The 14,484-nt window shown below is 57.5% G+C and overlaps 2 protein-coding genes and 2 long non-coding RNA genes across 6 annotated transcripts; 3 read left to right on the forward strand and 1 right to left on the reverse strand.

The window, feature by feature from the left end:
- The first annotated feature begins 407 nt into the window (after positions 1-407).
- PRR15L (proline rich 15 like) lies at positions 408-5,150 on the forward strand. Of its 3 annotated transcripts, none has more exons than XM_045836861.1 (2): positions 408-645; positions 4,020-5,150. In XM_045836861.1, exon 2 carries the CDS (start codon positions 4,048-4,050, stop codon positions 4,348-4,350), a length of 303 nt encoding a protein of 100 aa, XP_045692817.1. In that variant the 5' UTR covers positions 408-645; positions 4,020-4,047; the 3' UTR covers positions 4,351-5,150. The 3 variants fall into 3 exon arrangements, with proteins under 3 accessions (XP_045692817.1, XP_045692819.1, XP_045692818.1); XM_045836863.1 differs by having other exon boundaries at positions 419-449; XM_045836862.1 differs by lacking the exon at positions 408-645 and adding an exon at positions 2,106-2,441.
- Positions 5,151-7,218: 2,068 nt separating this feature from the next.
- On the forward strand, positions 7,219-8,214 carry LOC123817628. Its single transcript, XR_006785465.1, has 2 exons — positions 7,219-7,557; positions 7,648-8,214. It is a non-coding gene; the product is annotated as an uncharacterized LOC123817628 (long non-coding RNA).
- Positions 8,215-8,498: 284 nt separating this feature from the next.
- On the reverse strand, positions 8,499-14,342 carry PNPO (pyridoxamine 5'-phosphate oxidase). The gene is made up of 7 exons (XM_045837406.1): positions 14,086-14,342; positions 12,793-12,917; positions 11,487-11,586; positions 10,544-10,597; positions 10,186-10,314; positions 9,766-9,836; positions 8,499-9,557 (listed from the first exon to the last, which is right to left on the reverse strand). Exons 1-7 carry the CDS (start codon positions 14,128-14,130, stop codon positions 9,389-9,391), a joined length of 693 nt encoding a protein of 230 aa, XP_045693362.1. The 5' UTR covers positions 14,131-14,342; the 3' UTR covers positions 8,499-9,388.
- Positions 11,488-12,776, forward strand: LOC123817629. Its single transcript, XR_006785466.1, has 3 exons — positions 11,488-11,611; positions 11,975-12,486; positions 12,629-12,776. It is a non-coding gene; the product is annotated as an uncharacterized LOC123817629 (long non-coding RNA).
- Positions 14,343-14,484: the final 142 nt, after the last annotated feature.

Here is a 14,484-nt window from a genome sequence, read left to right on the forward strand (position 1 = left end):
ACTGGTTTCGACTCCGGAGTTCAAAGGCACTGGGTGCACCCTGTCCTTCTCAGCCAACAGCGAGAGCAGCGGGCCTTAACCCTTTCCCAGTTGTGCCCGGGGCAAAGTCCAGGCTCTTTGGTGCTGGAAGGGGTCTGAACATCCTTGGGGCATGAAACAGGTGGAGGTGAACTTGGCTACAGTTGGCCGGCAACCAGGCACCCCGAGAGTGGGGAAACTGAGGAGAGAGGCTCCCCTCTTCCCCCAACCCCAGCCTTCCCTTGGGATTTCCTCCTCCAGGCAAGGCGGTCCCTGGAGGACCCTGGCTTCTGGGTGGGTGCAGGGGCACTGGGATTGGATTACTGGGGTAATGAATATTCATCAGCCCAAGCCGGCCTCTGCTTCTGTTTACTTAGCCGGGAGGGGCTGGGTTTCAGGTTCACCTTGACTCCTGGAGGCGCTGTGAGCAGGTACCCGCTCCTCCACCTGTTTCTCTTGCACCTGCTGCACAGCTGCTCCTACTCGGCTTGCCTGGACTGAGCCTTGTCCGGCTCAGCACCCTGGCGGCACCCCCAGCTCCCCCAGGCTCCCCTCCGGGCAACACCTGTGCTCAGCTCCTTCTCTAGGGAAGGTCTCACCTCCAGCCTGCAGCAGTCAGGATCACAGGTACAGGCAGAGAGAGGGTGGGCAGGTGGGGAAACCGAGGCACAGGGCACCCCGTTCTGCCTCCACAGCTGCTGAGCCCAGCTGGGAAGGAGAACCCAGGCAGGCCAGCTCCCACCTCTCCCTAGGTGAGCAGGCAGCATTCAGGACTCGTCCCATGGCTTCTTGGAGTTAATCCAGGCCTTCAGCAGAGCTCCTTCTGGGAAAGTTTCACTCCAGAGCAGTCCCATTAACTCTTTTTGAACTGGAACCTTCCAGCTCCTGCCCTCCAGCCCAGAGACTGTTTCTGGCTGGTGGGAACCTCTCCCTGTTCCTGTGGAGGGTACCCCAGTCTTATCCCGAGTGGAGAATGCCCATAGGAGCCCTGCAGAGGGCTGAGGGCCTGGGGCGCTGGGTTTCGTCTCGCAACATAGAAGCAGACTTGTTCCGTTCATCCCTCTACCCCTCCACCTTGCCCCAGGCAGTGGTTAACTTGAATCAGCTAGGAAGGCGCTCTCCCTGGTCTGGACAAGGCCCTTAGAGCAGCTCAAAGAACTCAGCAGCGGCGGTGGGGCCTGACTGGGGGTGCCCACATGCTGGCCATTGTGCTGGCCGTCCTAGACAAGGGGCGGCAGGCTATCCCGTGAGGCCCCGAGAGGCTGGGCTCCCAAGCTGTGCAAACAGCGGAGGTGTAGCGGGCCTCCTCAGAGGCAGATTTCTATCACTCCATGAACTGCAGGGCCCCAGGGCAAGGGCTGAGCCCTCAGCGTGGCCAGCTCAGGGCTCCGCACAAGCAGACTGCAGGCCGTGTGTCACCAATTACGGGATCTGCTCAAGATCCCAAGTACGCCCCCGCTCCCTTCCAGTCTCCTGTGATTAGGCATGGGCGTGTGGCTGTAGGTACCTTGCTCTTGGCTACTTTGGGGAGCTGGGAAGTTTGGCAATCACTTCTTTCTTTCTTTTTCTTTTTCTAAAAGCAAGGCAGGTTTTACATCCTCTTGGAGTAACTCACTATTTACAAGAATCTTATAGTTGGCTGGATTATTCTGCAAAACAAATAACTGAGCTGTTTTGCAAACTCAGATTTCCATAGGTCAGGCTTGCCTAAACGGGCAAATACCTGCTTACTTGTGCTGGAATGTTCTACACAGAGGGACAGCAAAGCCCGGCCAAAAGTATTCTAGCGAGACCAGAGTTCAAGCCGGGAGACCAGGGTACCGAGGCCTTGGTGCCGCGGAGGCCAGGGCAGGGTCCAAGGGCCGTTCCCGACTGCATGGTTTCCCGACAAGGCCCCTGTGGTCTGCCCCTCCCTGCCGATGCCAAGCTGAACTACCCGTGAACGCGGGTGTATTTTAACTGGCACAGGCACACGCCACTTCCTCCAGTGCAGCTCGGCAGTCAGCTGATTATTACTGTTGGTTCAGGGGCTGGATCCTGAAGTTCCCCAAGTTCCTTGGCAGCCCCGGGTGGGTGAGAGGGGGCGGTTGTGGCAGACCAGGTGGCGACCGGGGCACGCACAGGCTAAACAAGCGTCCTGTGCCTCCTTCCCTGCCCTCCTCGCAGCTCCTTCCAGACGCCCACTCTGGAACGCCGAGTTCTGTGCAAGGCCGTGCTAAGCGCAGGCGGGGCACGCTGCCAAAGCAAACCTCTCAGGCTGTCCCCTCGGTGCGCTCACCTCTCCAGAGTGCCCTGAAAGTATTTATCTGGCCCTCTCAGCCTTCCCTCACTTCCAAGTGGGAGCTCCCCTGGGTTCTTTTGCCACTTGAGCTCAGCTAGAGGGACGGAGCCGGCAATGTGGGGTCTGCTGTCTGGACAGAATGGTGAGAAGGAGTCGTCTGGGTGTGTGTTCTGGGCTAGGAGACGGGTGTATGGGGGGGCAGGGGGCAACAACAAGGGGGCAGGTGGATGGAGGCACTCAGCTCATTCCAGCCTAGGGCAGCTCCTGCTTCATTTCTCCTGAGTCTGTTATGCTCCCCCTCTAAAAAAAACCCCCACAAACTCTGTACTCACCATGGAAAATCTGGAAATCAGAACAAGGGATGGGAGAAAGCATCCCATATCACTTCTACGTTAAGAAAGCCGCTACTAATCATTTATCGTATTTCTCACGGGTCTTTTTAGAAAAGGTAGTTAAAACCATCAGTTTTTGAAGTGGGGTGATGTGTTTGCCCGCGCTTGGGCGGGCTGACCACCCATCCAGCTTTCTGGTGCACTGTGGCTACTGCCCCTCCTCCCCCCTCGCAGCCACAGCCCGGAGTCCGGAGACCCCTCTGCGGGCACAGAGGTGCCTGGACTTCTCAGCACTCTGCCTGCCTTTGCGCGGACCTCGATTCCTCTGGTTTCCTGTCTGTCTCCTTCTGCCTCACACACCCCGCCTGTCAGCGGCGTCCAGGGAATGTTACCTCCCAAAATGTCCACTCGCTCAGACAGCACTTTTGTGGGGATTCACCACAGTGAGCCTCCATGGCGAAGTAGCATCCAGGGCACATCGCTTGGATGTCAGCCCTTTCGGCCCCCATAGCGCATCTCTGTGGGCAGCCGAGCTGAGTGGGGAGTCCGACCTGTGCTAACCACACCTCACAGGTACCTCTTGGCTCCACCAAACCTCCTCCCAAATTTCCAGCTCCCCTGCAAATTCCTGTCCCCATGGAAGCTGGGTGCGGGAAGGGACTCACCCTTCAATAACTCATTACCATTATGGTCAGCTGTACTTCGCAAGGCGTATCTGCTCCTGTGGGCAGACATCAATGTCAGAGCTGAATATGAGGGCTGGAAAGGACGGATGAGGACGCTGAGGTCCAGGAAAGTGACCTGCTGGGTGAGGTCACGCAGCTGGAACAGTCCCCAGGCCTTCCCACTCCCAGCCTGAGGTCCCTCTGCCTTAGAAAAAAGCCCGGCAGCGTCTGTAGTGTTGCTGGTCACCCCTGGGAAGTCCAAATTACTCTGAACAACAGATCCTATTAAATGTCATAATGAATTCCAAGCAAAATGCACAGGGTGTTCCCATCCAGTTGCCCATCTGCTCAGAGGATGTCAAAGGCCTGGATGCCTTTGACCCCCTTCACCTTCCTGCAGCCCCGGGGCACCTGGAAGCTGGCAGCTGCACGGCAGTGGCGGGTGGTTTTCCTCAGGGTCACGTCCGCCCGGCTCGGGCCGCTCTCCCATCGACCTGTACTTGGCCGCCCCTTCCCCAGACTCGCCCTTCTCCTTCTCTCCAAACGCATTGCGCATTGCGTCGCTGACCTGAATCCTAGGCTCGCTCTGCCCCTCCTTTAATTCTTTTAGGCCTGGGCTCTTCAAATAGCCTGTGGCTAGGGGTCTAGACAGGGCGGCTCCAAGGCCCTCCTCTCTTGCTCCCCACTGACCCCTTTCTCTCCCCCAACCCCCTGCTCCTGCAGAAAGCCCCCCCTCCACTCAGGGAGCGCCATGACCGAAGTTGGTTGGTGGAAGCTGACCTTCCTCCGGAAAAAGAAATCCACCCCCAAGGTGCTGTATGAGATCCCGGACACCTACGCCCAGACGGAGGGCGGCGCGGAGCCCCCGCGGCCCGAGGGCACGGACCCCAACCATGACTTTAACACCCGCCTGGAGAAGATTGTGGACAAGAGCACAAAGGGCAAGCATGTCAAGGTCTCCAATTCCGGCCGCTTCAAGGAGAAGAAAAAAGTTCGAGCCACCCTGGCGGAGAACCCCAACCTCTTCGATGACAGGGAGGGTAAGGGACAGTGAAGGGGGCCGTGGAGGATGCTAGCACCTCCCTGCTCCCTGCCGCCAGGCGCACCGACAGGAGCTTGCCACGCTGGCCTCTGTGGCCGCAGCTGGAGCCGTGGGGGCAGCTGTGCCTGCGGGCAGGAAACGTGTGGTTTTAGGTTTGTATTCATGTGCCTCAGCTCTCTGGAAAGCCTGGGAGATCCCAGGGTCCTCCCACTGTCCCCCCACCACACACAAAGGCACTCCAGTTCAAGGATGACAGGTTCCACCTGGGAAGGACAGTCTTCCTTGAAGCCACATCGGGGGCGGGCAGGGAGGAGGCCACGGAATGGACAGAGGGAGCCCGTCCGACTTCACTTCCTCCCAGGGCACGGGGTCGAGGGTGAGTAGAGAAAGCCGCTCCCTCTGCTTTCTCTACCCATGACTGTTCCCTGGGCCCATTCTGAGAGTGCGTTTCCCAGAGGCCACGTGACGGGGGGTTGATTCCAGGAACCAGAGGTCTCCTGAACTTGAGCTCACCTCCTCACGCGTGTGGGAGACTTGCTGGAACCTTGACTCTAGTTCTTGCAGGGGGAGGCGGACCCTGGCACGCCCTGGGTGGGGGGGCTGTAGAAGGCCAGGTTAGGGACCCCACGGGCCCAGATTAGCGGAGGGGTGAGGAGGCCCTGGTGGGAGCCGAAAGCAGCCAGTTCTCTCCCCTCCTTGTATTTAAGACGATCGGCCCCAGCCATGAATCCCGAAGCCTTGAATTTTGTTTAAAAAAATAATTGTAGGTTTCTCTCTTTGTAATAAACAATGCTGCAAAAGCAGAGAACCTATTTATACGCTTTTTATGCCTGCTTTGCATTCACTAACTGTTTCTCATGCCTTTATCTCCCTTCATGTAAGTCCATTGGAAGTTGGTGCTTAAACTATTCCTTTCCAACTTCAGAGAAGGTCCCCAGGTGTCTGAGTGGAGTAACTGGGACACTGATCTCACCGTTGGGCACCCTCAGCATCTGGGGACAGAGAGAACAGAGGAAGGAGGTTGTGACGCCTCAGGGGTCAGTTCTTCTGGTCAACAGACAGGCCATCGGGGGAGCCCAGAGAATGGAGCAGACCTTCAGTGACTGGCCCCCGAGTCGCCACGGTTTGGTTTGGGATCGAGATGCAAATTCTGGTTCCACCCCTTAGTAGCTGGGTGATTTGGGAAAACAAACAAACAAACAACTCTGAGCCTCAGCTTTGCCCTCTATAAAGGGGGCTGTGATGACACCGATTCCACGGGGAGCTGCCAGAGTGCAGCGCCGCGAGTAGTCCCGTGGCAGGGGCTCAGTGACCGTGGGCTCCCTCCCCCCTTCCCTGTACCAAGGAACTGCACCCCAGCCCACAGCTCCCATTTAAGGAAGAGGAGAGACCACACTCCTTACGCTGTCTGTCGGGTCTAGATCTTTCTCAAGCCCCAGAAGCTGGGAACTGGGAAAAAAACGGGCAGATCACTGGAGCTTGTACTGGGAACACGGAGGGAGAGACCGAGGTGGAGACCAGACTAAACAATGTGGTCCAGCAGCTTCCAGGTCACTCCCTGTAGGCTGCCGGGCCACCCGCACCCCAAGGAGCTTTCCCGGGAAATGTATTAGCCAAACAAACAGACCGCACAAGGGGCCTTTGTCAGGTGGCCTCACTCAGGGCAGGGGAGTGGTGGGGATGAGTGAGGGCGACCAGGAGCTGGAGGGAGGGAAGGAGGACCCTTCTGCCCTTACCCCTCCTCATCCCCTGGAGCTTCCTAGGGTCTCCTCAATCATCAGTCCGTAAGGCCTCCCACGTGGGGAGGAGCAGACTCTCCCCTACTCCAGCCCCGCCCAGGGTTCGTACCTGACCCAGGCCCGGTGGCCAGGACTCCCCAGGGTTCCTTATCTAATCCTCTCATCCCGCGAGCCAGGGGCTATCATGAATTACTCCCAGTTTCCAGGCGAGTTAGCTGAGGCTCAGAGAGGCTGAGTCACTCACCTGAGGGCCTGCCCTCGCAGCCAGGGAGGAGCTGGGACTGAAGGCAGACCTGGCCTGAGCCTGTGACCACTGAGCCACACGGCCCCTTCCACTCTCGATTTTCTTCTGCTTAGGGGGTGGGAAACTCAGGCTCTGGACAAAGACAGGAACGTGGTCACCTTCTGCTGAAGGGGAGGTGGGGTGAGAGAGGGCAAGGCCTGAACCCCGGGGCTCTGGGGGGTGAGCACCTTCTGAGGGTGCTGTACAGACTGGGACCAACCAGGGGAAGCCACCCAGCTTGGAGGCTGAGCGTGCCCTGAGACCCCGATGGTAGGGACCTCCCGCTCTAGCCTGCCCCGAGCTTCCCTGACACGAGGATGGGGGATGGGGCTGGGCCCTGGGCCACGGATCCTGCTGCGGCCTATAGGGACCTAATGCCGGCGCCACACTGCCACCAGTCCTCTCTCAGGTGAGAGGGTCTGCGCACCCCTCCGCCCCGTGCATGCGACCATGCTCCACGGCCCCACAGTGAGGGCTGCAGGAAAACCCAGGGAGGCTGCACATCCCCCCCGAAGCTGGGTATCAGTGGATGGGTAGGAAAGGCCAGAGGGAGGTCTGCCTGCCCAGAGGGTCAGAGCCCAGGGAGCAGTGTGTTTTCACCAGGCTGGAGAAGGAGGAACCGAAAGTGCAAATATGCGCAGGAGCCAGGGAGAGGCTATGGGTTATCGACCACAGTTTCACTGGGACTCAACCCAAGGGGGAGGGGGAGGGGGAGGCAGGAGGGGCCGAATGGACTGGCCTGCGCTGCCCAGAAGGGGCCAACCTCGGGCAGCGGGCTCCCCCTGCTGGACGCCCCACCTCCCAGGAGAGGAGAAGTGTGGCGTTGCTTAAATCCCCTCCTTCCCAGGGTTCCCGGCGAGACCCGGCCAGATTGAACATTTACAGCACACACAGCTGATGAGCTTTTATTACAGATTTGGCAAAGTGAGTACCGGACAGAGAACAGGAAAGGAACTGCTGAGACCAGGCTCACAACTGGGGGGAGGGTACACAGCTCCCCATAACACGAACAGGACAAGGTGGGCAAGGACACCCCGACACCCTCTTCTGTGGGCCTTAGGAAGGTTAGCCGTTGAGTCTTCCTGCACTCAGGCTTAGCGGGGAATCAACACGGAGAGGGAGGCCCTTGGGGGGCTGGTCAACCACAGAGATGCCGAGGTGCACGCCCACAGTGGGAATGGAGCCGTTTACAGAGTGGTAAGTTCAACGCCAATGTGTGCAAATAATAGTTCTCTTATCCTGACTTAGTCACAGCAAACATTTACCCAGCCTGGCTTTTCTCCACAGCCCATAGGCCACTCATCCGGGATGTCCCTGGTCACCAGACGTGTGCTCAAGGAAGGCAAGTACAGTTCAACACAGGACTCGGCCCAGCGTTGTTGAAGACCCCAACGGGTGTGGGGGGGTGGGCGGGAGGACAGGCAGTAGGTTTAGAGGTTGAGGCCAGGGCAGCAGTCGCCCTGGGGGGTCGTGCTAAATGCAGGATGGGATTCAAGGGGGCTCCTGATGATGCCAGTGCTGTCTGCGTCCTGCCCACCACACAAGGATCCAGACCAGGGGGTAAAACCTTGGCTGCAGAGTGCTCTGGGGAGCCTTTAAATTTCCCAGAGACCCGGCTGCACTCAGAAATCTTCGCTAACGGGAGGATCTAGGCATCATCAGGATTTTTAAAGCCCCCCACTCTCCCTGGGCACTTCCAGTGTAGATGACAACCAGAGACAGGAGGAGCAGGGGGAGGGGATGTCGGGGTAGTCACGAAGGCATAATCTCTGTAATTAGTTTGATACCTGGAAGTTAAAATCAATCAATGCTGTTCATAAAAAAACATAGAAAGTAAAGCTTGATTAAAATCTCCCTGGTCTGTAGGCACCAGCACAGGAATCCTTCCTGCAAAACTCCTAACTGCAGTTGAATACTTCCAGTAACAGCACACTCACTACCGAATGCTCACTACACACCCCCTCTCGAAGTCTCTCCCCGTATTGAGATGAAATCGATTTCTGGGTGATAGTCACCTTTGGGTCCTTTGGAGCTACAGAGAATAAGTGTAACCTTTTTCCATGTCACTGTGCTTCAGACAACAAAAAGCAGCTATCACTAGGGTCAGTACTATAAAAGATTGAATATCTATTAATAAATAAGTTAAGGTTCTTTTATTTGCAATCAACAGAAATCGATCCAGCTAGTTTATGTAAACAGAAGAATTTTTTTTTTGGAGACAGTGGGTGTTCGAGGCAGGAGGAGGCCCTGCACAGCCCGGGCATGGGAGGGGGGACCCAGGGTCGCTAAGGGAGCGGCGAGAGCAGCAGCCAGGGCCTAATGCTCCTTGGCGGCCACTAGTGACTTGGCTACAATGACGCGCCATGCTCCGGGCCACTCCATTTCCAATATCCAACAGTTGACAAGAAACACTGAAGGGCTAGGTCAGCTCAGGGGCTTATGCTGGCACCAGTCAGCTTTGGCTGGAATGGCTCAGTCACAGTGCTAAGTCGGGGCTGCTGGGGACCCACCCAGCTGCCAGCAGAGGGAATCCCATCCGCTGCTACCTCTAGCAAGGGCGTTCAAACTGCGGCCCACGGGCCGCATGCAGCCCAGGATGGCTGCGAATGCGGCCCAACACAACATCGTACATTTACTTAAAACACTGTGAGATTTTTTTGTGATTACGTGTCACAATGTATTTAATGTTTGGCCCAAGACAACAACTCTTCTTCCAGTGTGGTGGAGAGAGGCCAAAAGGCTGGGCACCCCTGCTCTAGAGAGAGCTACACCAATCAATGATTGTTAAAATCAAGAAAATCATTGTGGGGTTATTTCCGTTTGTGACCCTCTGTGCCTCCGTCACCCTCCATCAGACAGCTGATTAGGAGCCAGGTAGGTACAGGGTGCTTGAAGGGTAAACTCTGAAGAGCCCTGGAGACAAGGAGTGGGAGGGAAATACGTTGGCTTCAGAAGGGCCTGGCTCCCAACCCCACACCCTCCCTCAGCGCCCGGCCGGCCCCAGTGGGCGCCGCACGCAGCCCGGGTGTCAGGGAGCAAGCCTCTCGTAGAGCCAGCCCCCCTCCCCGCGGTGGGTCATGGGCCCCAAGGAGTCGTCTCCTGTCGGGAGGCTCCGCCGAAAGACAATCCGGTCGTGCAGGCGGTTGGTCTGGCCTTGCCAGAATTCTATCACCTGTGGGTCCAGGACGTAGCCACCCCTACAAAGAGAAGCAGAGGTTTTGGGGCTCTGTGCATTTTTCTCAGCCATATTACCGCCCCCCCCCGGGGCCCCCCGAAGAGGTTGCTGGGATGTGTCTGATGAGGGTTGACGGGGAGGAACAGATCCGTAACTCCACAGGCAGGGTGGCTCCAAGTAAACACAGGGGTCCTGGGGTCCCTTCCTACGTGATGGCCGGCATCGCTCACCAGTATGTGGGCTTTGGCACCTCCTGCTCCTGGTAGAGCTTCTCCAGCTCCTCGTTCTTCTTTCTCAGATACTGTCCGGGGGAAGCAGACGGAGGAAGGGCCAGACCCGGTCAATGATGCATTTAGTGACCACCCACCGAGCCTGTGCTCTGTGCCAGGTGCTGGGGACACACGTGAGCGAGGCGGGCTGGCCTGTTCTCCAGGAACACAGTCCGACGGTGGGGGGGGGGGGTCAGACAGACAGAGGAGGCCCGCCTCTCGCCACTCCGGTCCCCTCCCGCCCCGCTCCCCCGGGGAGACCATCCTTCCCACTTGGCGGGAGAGGGCAGGCCCCGGCCTCCTCCCTGGGACACAACCGCTGGGGACAAGCCCGGGCCCTCGCCGTGCCCCCCCGGACGACTAAGGGGGAGCCCCACTCACCTCCCGATCGGGGATCACGGAACTCTGGTGACTGACCACAGCCCCAATCTGGCTGCTCTTGGGGCGGGAGCGGAAGTAGCTTGTGGCCTCCTCCTCGGGCAGCTTCTTCACAGGGCCCTCCACACGGACCTGCTCAGGGATGGCCCCGGCCGCATGGCATTCGGGGCCGCCCCCCCTCCCCACCAGCACAGGCCCCACGGCCCCACCACTGTGGGCTTGGACTAGAACAGCTAACTGAGTGTTATTTGAGAGGCAGGATATTTGCCCAGCCCGGGGACTTCCACTGAGCTCATATATAAACTCAGGCCCCTCCCAATGCAGTCCCCCTGCCCCGGCTGTCCTGGGCGTGTTCACTCACCTGCCGGTTTAGGGGCTCCCAGTAGAAGACAAGGGAAGCGAAGGGATTAGAGTCCTGGAAAGGAAGGGAATCCGCAGACAGCAATCAGGATGGTGGGGAGGACGCCTCTGGCATGCAGGGGGAAGGCGGGGAGTCTGCAGCGTGCAGGGGGAAGGCGGGGAGTCTGCAGCGTGCAGGGGGAAGGCGGGGAGTCTGCAGCGTGCGGGTTCACAGGTGACGCACTCCGTGTAACATCTCATTTAAACCCTCACAGGCGGGCCTACTTTTACAGCTGTGGAAACAGGCACGGAGGGGCTAAGTAACATGCCCAAGTTCACACAGCAAGTGGCAGGTCTGTGCTGGAAACGTAAGCCAGCTGGACTCCAAAGTGATGCTTGCCACTTCTCAAACCCACAGATTTGCAAGTTCTGAGAAGCGCACGTTTGGCAGGCAGGGACTCAGGGAGGGTGACTCATTTGGATTTATGAATCGTATGTCCATGAAGTGCCAGCTCTCTACTCCACGCCAGAAGAGGTCCTGGGGGTGTAGCAGATACAACAGATGCAGGCTCTGCCGCCGCAGAGCTTACCACTTAACCGAGGACACAAACGCTAGTCACGTGATTAGAGGAATGCACACTTAGAAACCGAAAAAAGGGCAGGGAAGTGGCTAGTTACAACGATAGCAAAAGCAGGAGCGGCTGACTCAGTGTAGCAGTCGAGGAGGCGACATTGGGGCTGAGACCGGAGGGACAGGAGTGACGCGGGTGAATAGACGGCAGAGCTGGGGGTGCGGGGAGAGAGCGCTCACACGCACGGCAAGGAGAACGGCGAGGGCAGGGGCCCGCAGACTGGGTGGTGCGTGAGCACAGGTCGCAAGTGGGTGGGGTGGGGGTGGCACGAGAAGGTGACCAGTGAGGCAGCGCTGGACTCTGCAGCGCTGAGGATTTACCGTGAACCCTCACCAGCTCTTTTCCCTTGCGGCTCTCGGAGTTAGTGAAGAAGCGGAAGCCGTCCTTGCCGAAGCCCTTCAGCAGCACCATGCGGGCGGAGGGCTTCCCATCTCTGGGACGAAGAGCACGGCGCCACGGTCAGAGCCTGTTTCAATGTCCTCGCTGCTGCCCCGCCCCACAGGGTGACTGAGCAGCCCTCCGTCTGCGTCCCCTTACTCTGCACTGTCTGGGCACTCAGGCCACCCACCCCCACATGCCCCTGGGGATTTGTCCTGGACCAACAGTATGACACTGCTGCCCAGGGCCCTGTTAGGGCCGGAACTGTGTCCCCCTACGATCCTATGTTGAAGCCCTAACCCCCCAGTGTGAGTATTTGGAGATTAGGGACTTCCGAGAAGTAAGGTTAAACAAGGTCATAAGGGTGGGACTCTAATCCAAAAGGACTGGTGTCCCTACTGGAGGAAGAGACACCAAAGACCTCTCCCTGGCGCTCCCTGCAGGCACAAAAGGAAGGCCACGTGAGGACCCGGCGAAAAGGCAGCCACCTGCAAGCCATGAGGACAGGCCTTACTGACCAACTCTGACAGCACCTTAATCTTGGACTTCTAGTTTCCAGGGCTGCGAGAAAATAAATTTCAGTTGTTGTAGGCACCCTGGCCGTGGTATTTTGCTGTGGCAGCCCTAGCAAAGTGGAGAGGCTCTAAGGGCAACCACAAGCAATAATGCGATCAGCTGGTGCTTAGGGATCATGGAAGGTGTGGTTATATCAGATCCCCTGCCCGGGGCTCTAGGGGACACCCAGGGCACAGCACCAGAGCCCTGCCTTCCAGGCCCCCCATTTTAGTGAGGGGAGGGGGGACAAGAAGGGCTGGATAAGAGGCTAATCTGAGAGATGTCTCCATGACTGATTATCAAGTGAATGATACCGCCAGGCATTGTCTACATTTCCAGAGAGAGAGCTTCACGGAGAGGCCCCGGGAGACACAGCTCTTAAATGGCAGCTGGGAACAGGGTAGGTGGGGAGATGAGGGAGGCAAGGATGTACAGCGGGGGCGTGGGTGGGGTGGGGGGGTTGTGTCAAAGGCAGAGATGAATGAGGCACTGCATTTCATCACTGAAATGGAATTCAGTGCAGTATGATCTTTGGTTTACAGGTCGGGACACTGAGGCCCAGAGAGGACAAGTCACTTTCCTGCCGCCACACAGCACGTTAATAAAAGAGCTAGAACCATAAAATTGTCATCCATCCAACTGAGAGCTTCCTTAGTGTCCTCCTTCCTCTGTACCCACTCGTGGAAGGGCCCACAGCTGTGCCCACCTGGTACAGGTAGCCAGACACATGGCGTTGGCTTCCCCTATGTCAGGACACTGGACGGCCTCTTCGAACCAGGCAGCAAACTGCTTCACGGGGTCCAGAGAGGTCAGATGAGCCTCCTCAAATGCCTGGGAAGGGAGAGTTTTATTTCATTTAACAAATACAACACCTATATTGCTTACTGTGTGTGTAGAACTATTCCAGGCACAGCCCAAATGTTAACGCATTCAGTCCTCGTAACGATGACCTCTTCACAAAAAACGACCCGGCAAGGGGTTGTGTTGGCCCCATATTGCAGGTGGGGACGTGGGGACAAGAAGGTGGAATAACCTGCTGGGTCCCCTGGCTAGTGGGGGGTGACGAATCAAGGTTTCATGTCATGGGTGTCAAACATATCACTTGGAAAGCCTTAACAAACAAAGAAGAAAAAGACTAATTCTGGGCTCAGCCCTTGTAAATTCTCATTCAGTGGGTCTAAGGTTTAACGGAAAACCACGTGTTTAACAAGAATTTCTGGAAATGCTTCCTCCAGGTGGTTCACTTGGTTACAGCGTTGTCCTAATGAGTCAAGGTGGCCGGACCACCCCCCCTCCCCCCAGTCAGGGCACATACAAGAACCAACAAATGGATGCATAAATACGGGGAACAGCAAACCGGTGTGTCTCTCAATCTCTCCCTCTTTCTCCTTCTCTCCCCCTTCCTCACTCTTTCTAAAATCAATCAATAAAAAATTAAGATAAAAAAATAATGTCTGGAAGTGCTTTGGGCCTCATTCTGAAACAGGTCTCTTGGTTCCTCTCCAGAGGAGGGAAAAAGAGCTGGTAGCGCTCTCCTGCCTCCTCCGTGCGTTAGTCCCCCTCCCCCTCGCTTTTACTTAACAAACATTTATATGCTGATTGTCCCCGTTCTAAGCGCTTTATGAACGTCTGAGTTCATCACATTCTTGTGAGGTAGGCACCATCACTTCACAGGTGAGGAAACTGAGGCCAGAAAGGTTAAGTACTCTGCCCGAGGGGACGCACCCCGTGAACGACAGGATTAAAGCCGCGGAGCCGGGAGACCGTGCCTTTATCCGCCAGCACAAGCTGCCCCTTGAGCCCATCTTCGTCCCGGTTTCCCCAGAACGCCTCCCACGTCGGTCGTCTTTGAACGCCCTTGTCCCACAAGGATAACCCCAAGCCCCCTCGCCCCATGGGGTGGCCGCATAAACCCCGTGGAGTTCCTCCCACTCCCCCTCCTCTCCTCAAACGACTTGCGACTCCCCGCCCCTGCGGAGACCCTGCCCAGAGACGACACCTCTCGGTCCCCGCGGTAACTCTTGCGCATCGGTCCCAGGTCCATGATAGTTCCACGGATGCACAGGGGACGAAGGTAGTGGGGACACTTGGCCGATCGCCCGAACGTCACCGTGACGCCCGCAGCCTGCACATCACGGGGCCATCAGCCACGTGACCCGGCGTCGCCTGGCGCCGGGTTCGGTTGTGTTCGGAGCCAGTTTCTCAGTCCGAAGTCTACCCGGGGAAAGGCAGAATTTGTCAGTCGCCAAGCCTAGGTCCCCCTAAATCCTCGGAGCCAATGGGAGCCCAGGGTTGGAGGAGGGATACTGGCGCTGGAAGAGCATTGGTCTCAGTTTTCCAGAGCGAGGCCAATTACAGCGAGAATAGAGGAGCCCAGCGGCCAATGGGTGGCGCCTCT

This window comes from Phyllostomus hastatus, unplaced genomic scaffold (genome assembly GCF_019186645.2).
Source record: "Phyllostomus hastatus isolate PE091 unplaced genomic scaffold, TTU_PhHast_1.1 phas_contig_210, whole genome shotgun sequence".
NCBI lineage: Eukaryota > Metazoa > Chordata > Mammalia > Chiroptera > Phyllostomidae > Phyllostomus > Phyllostomus hastatus.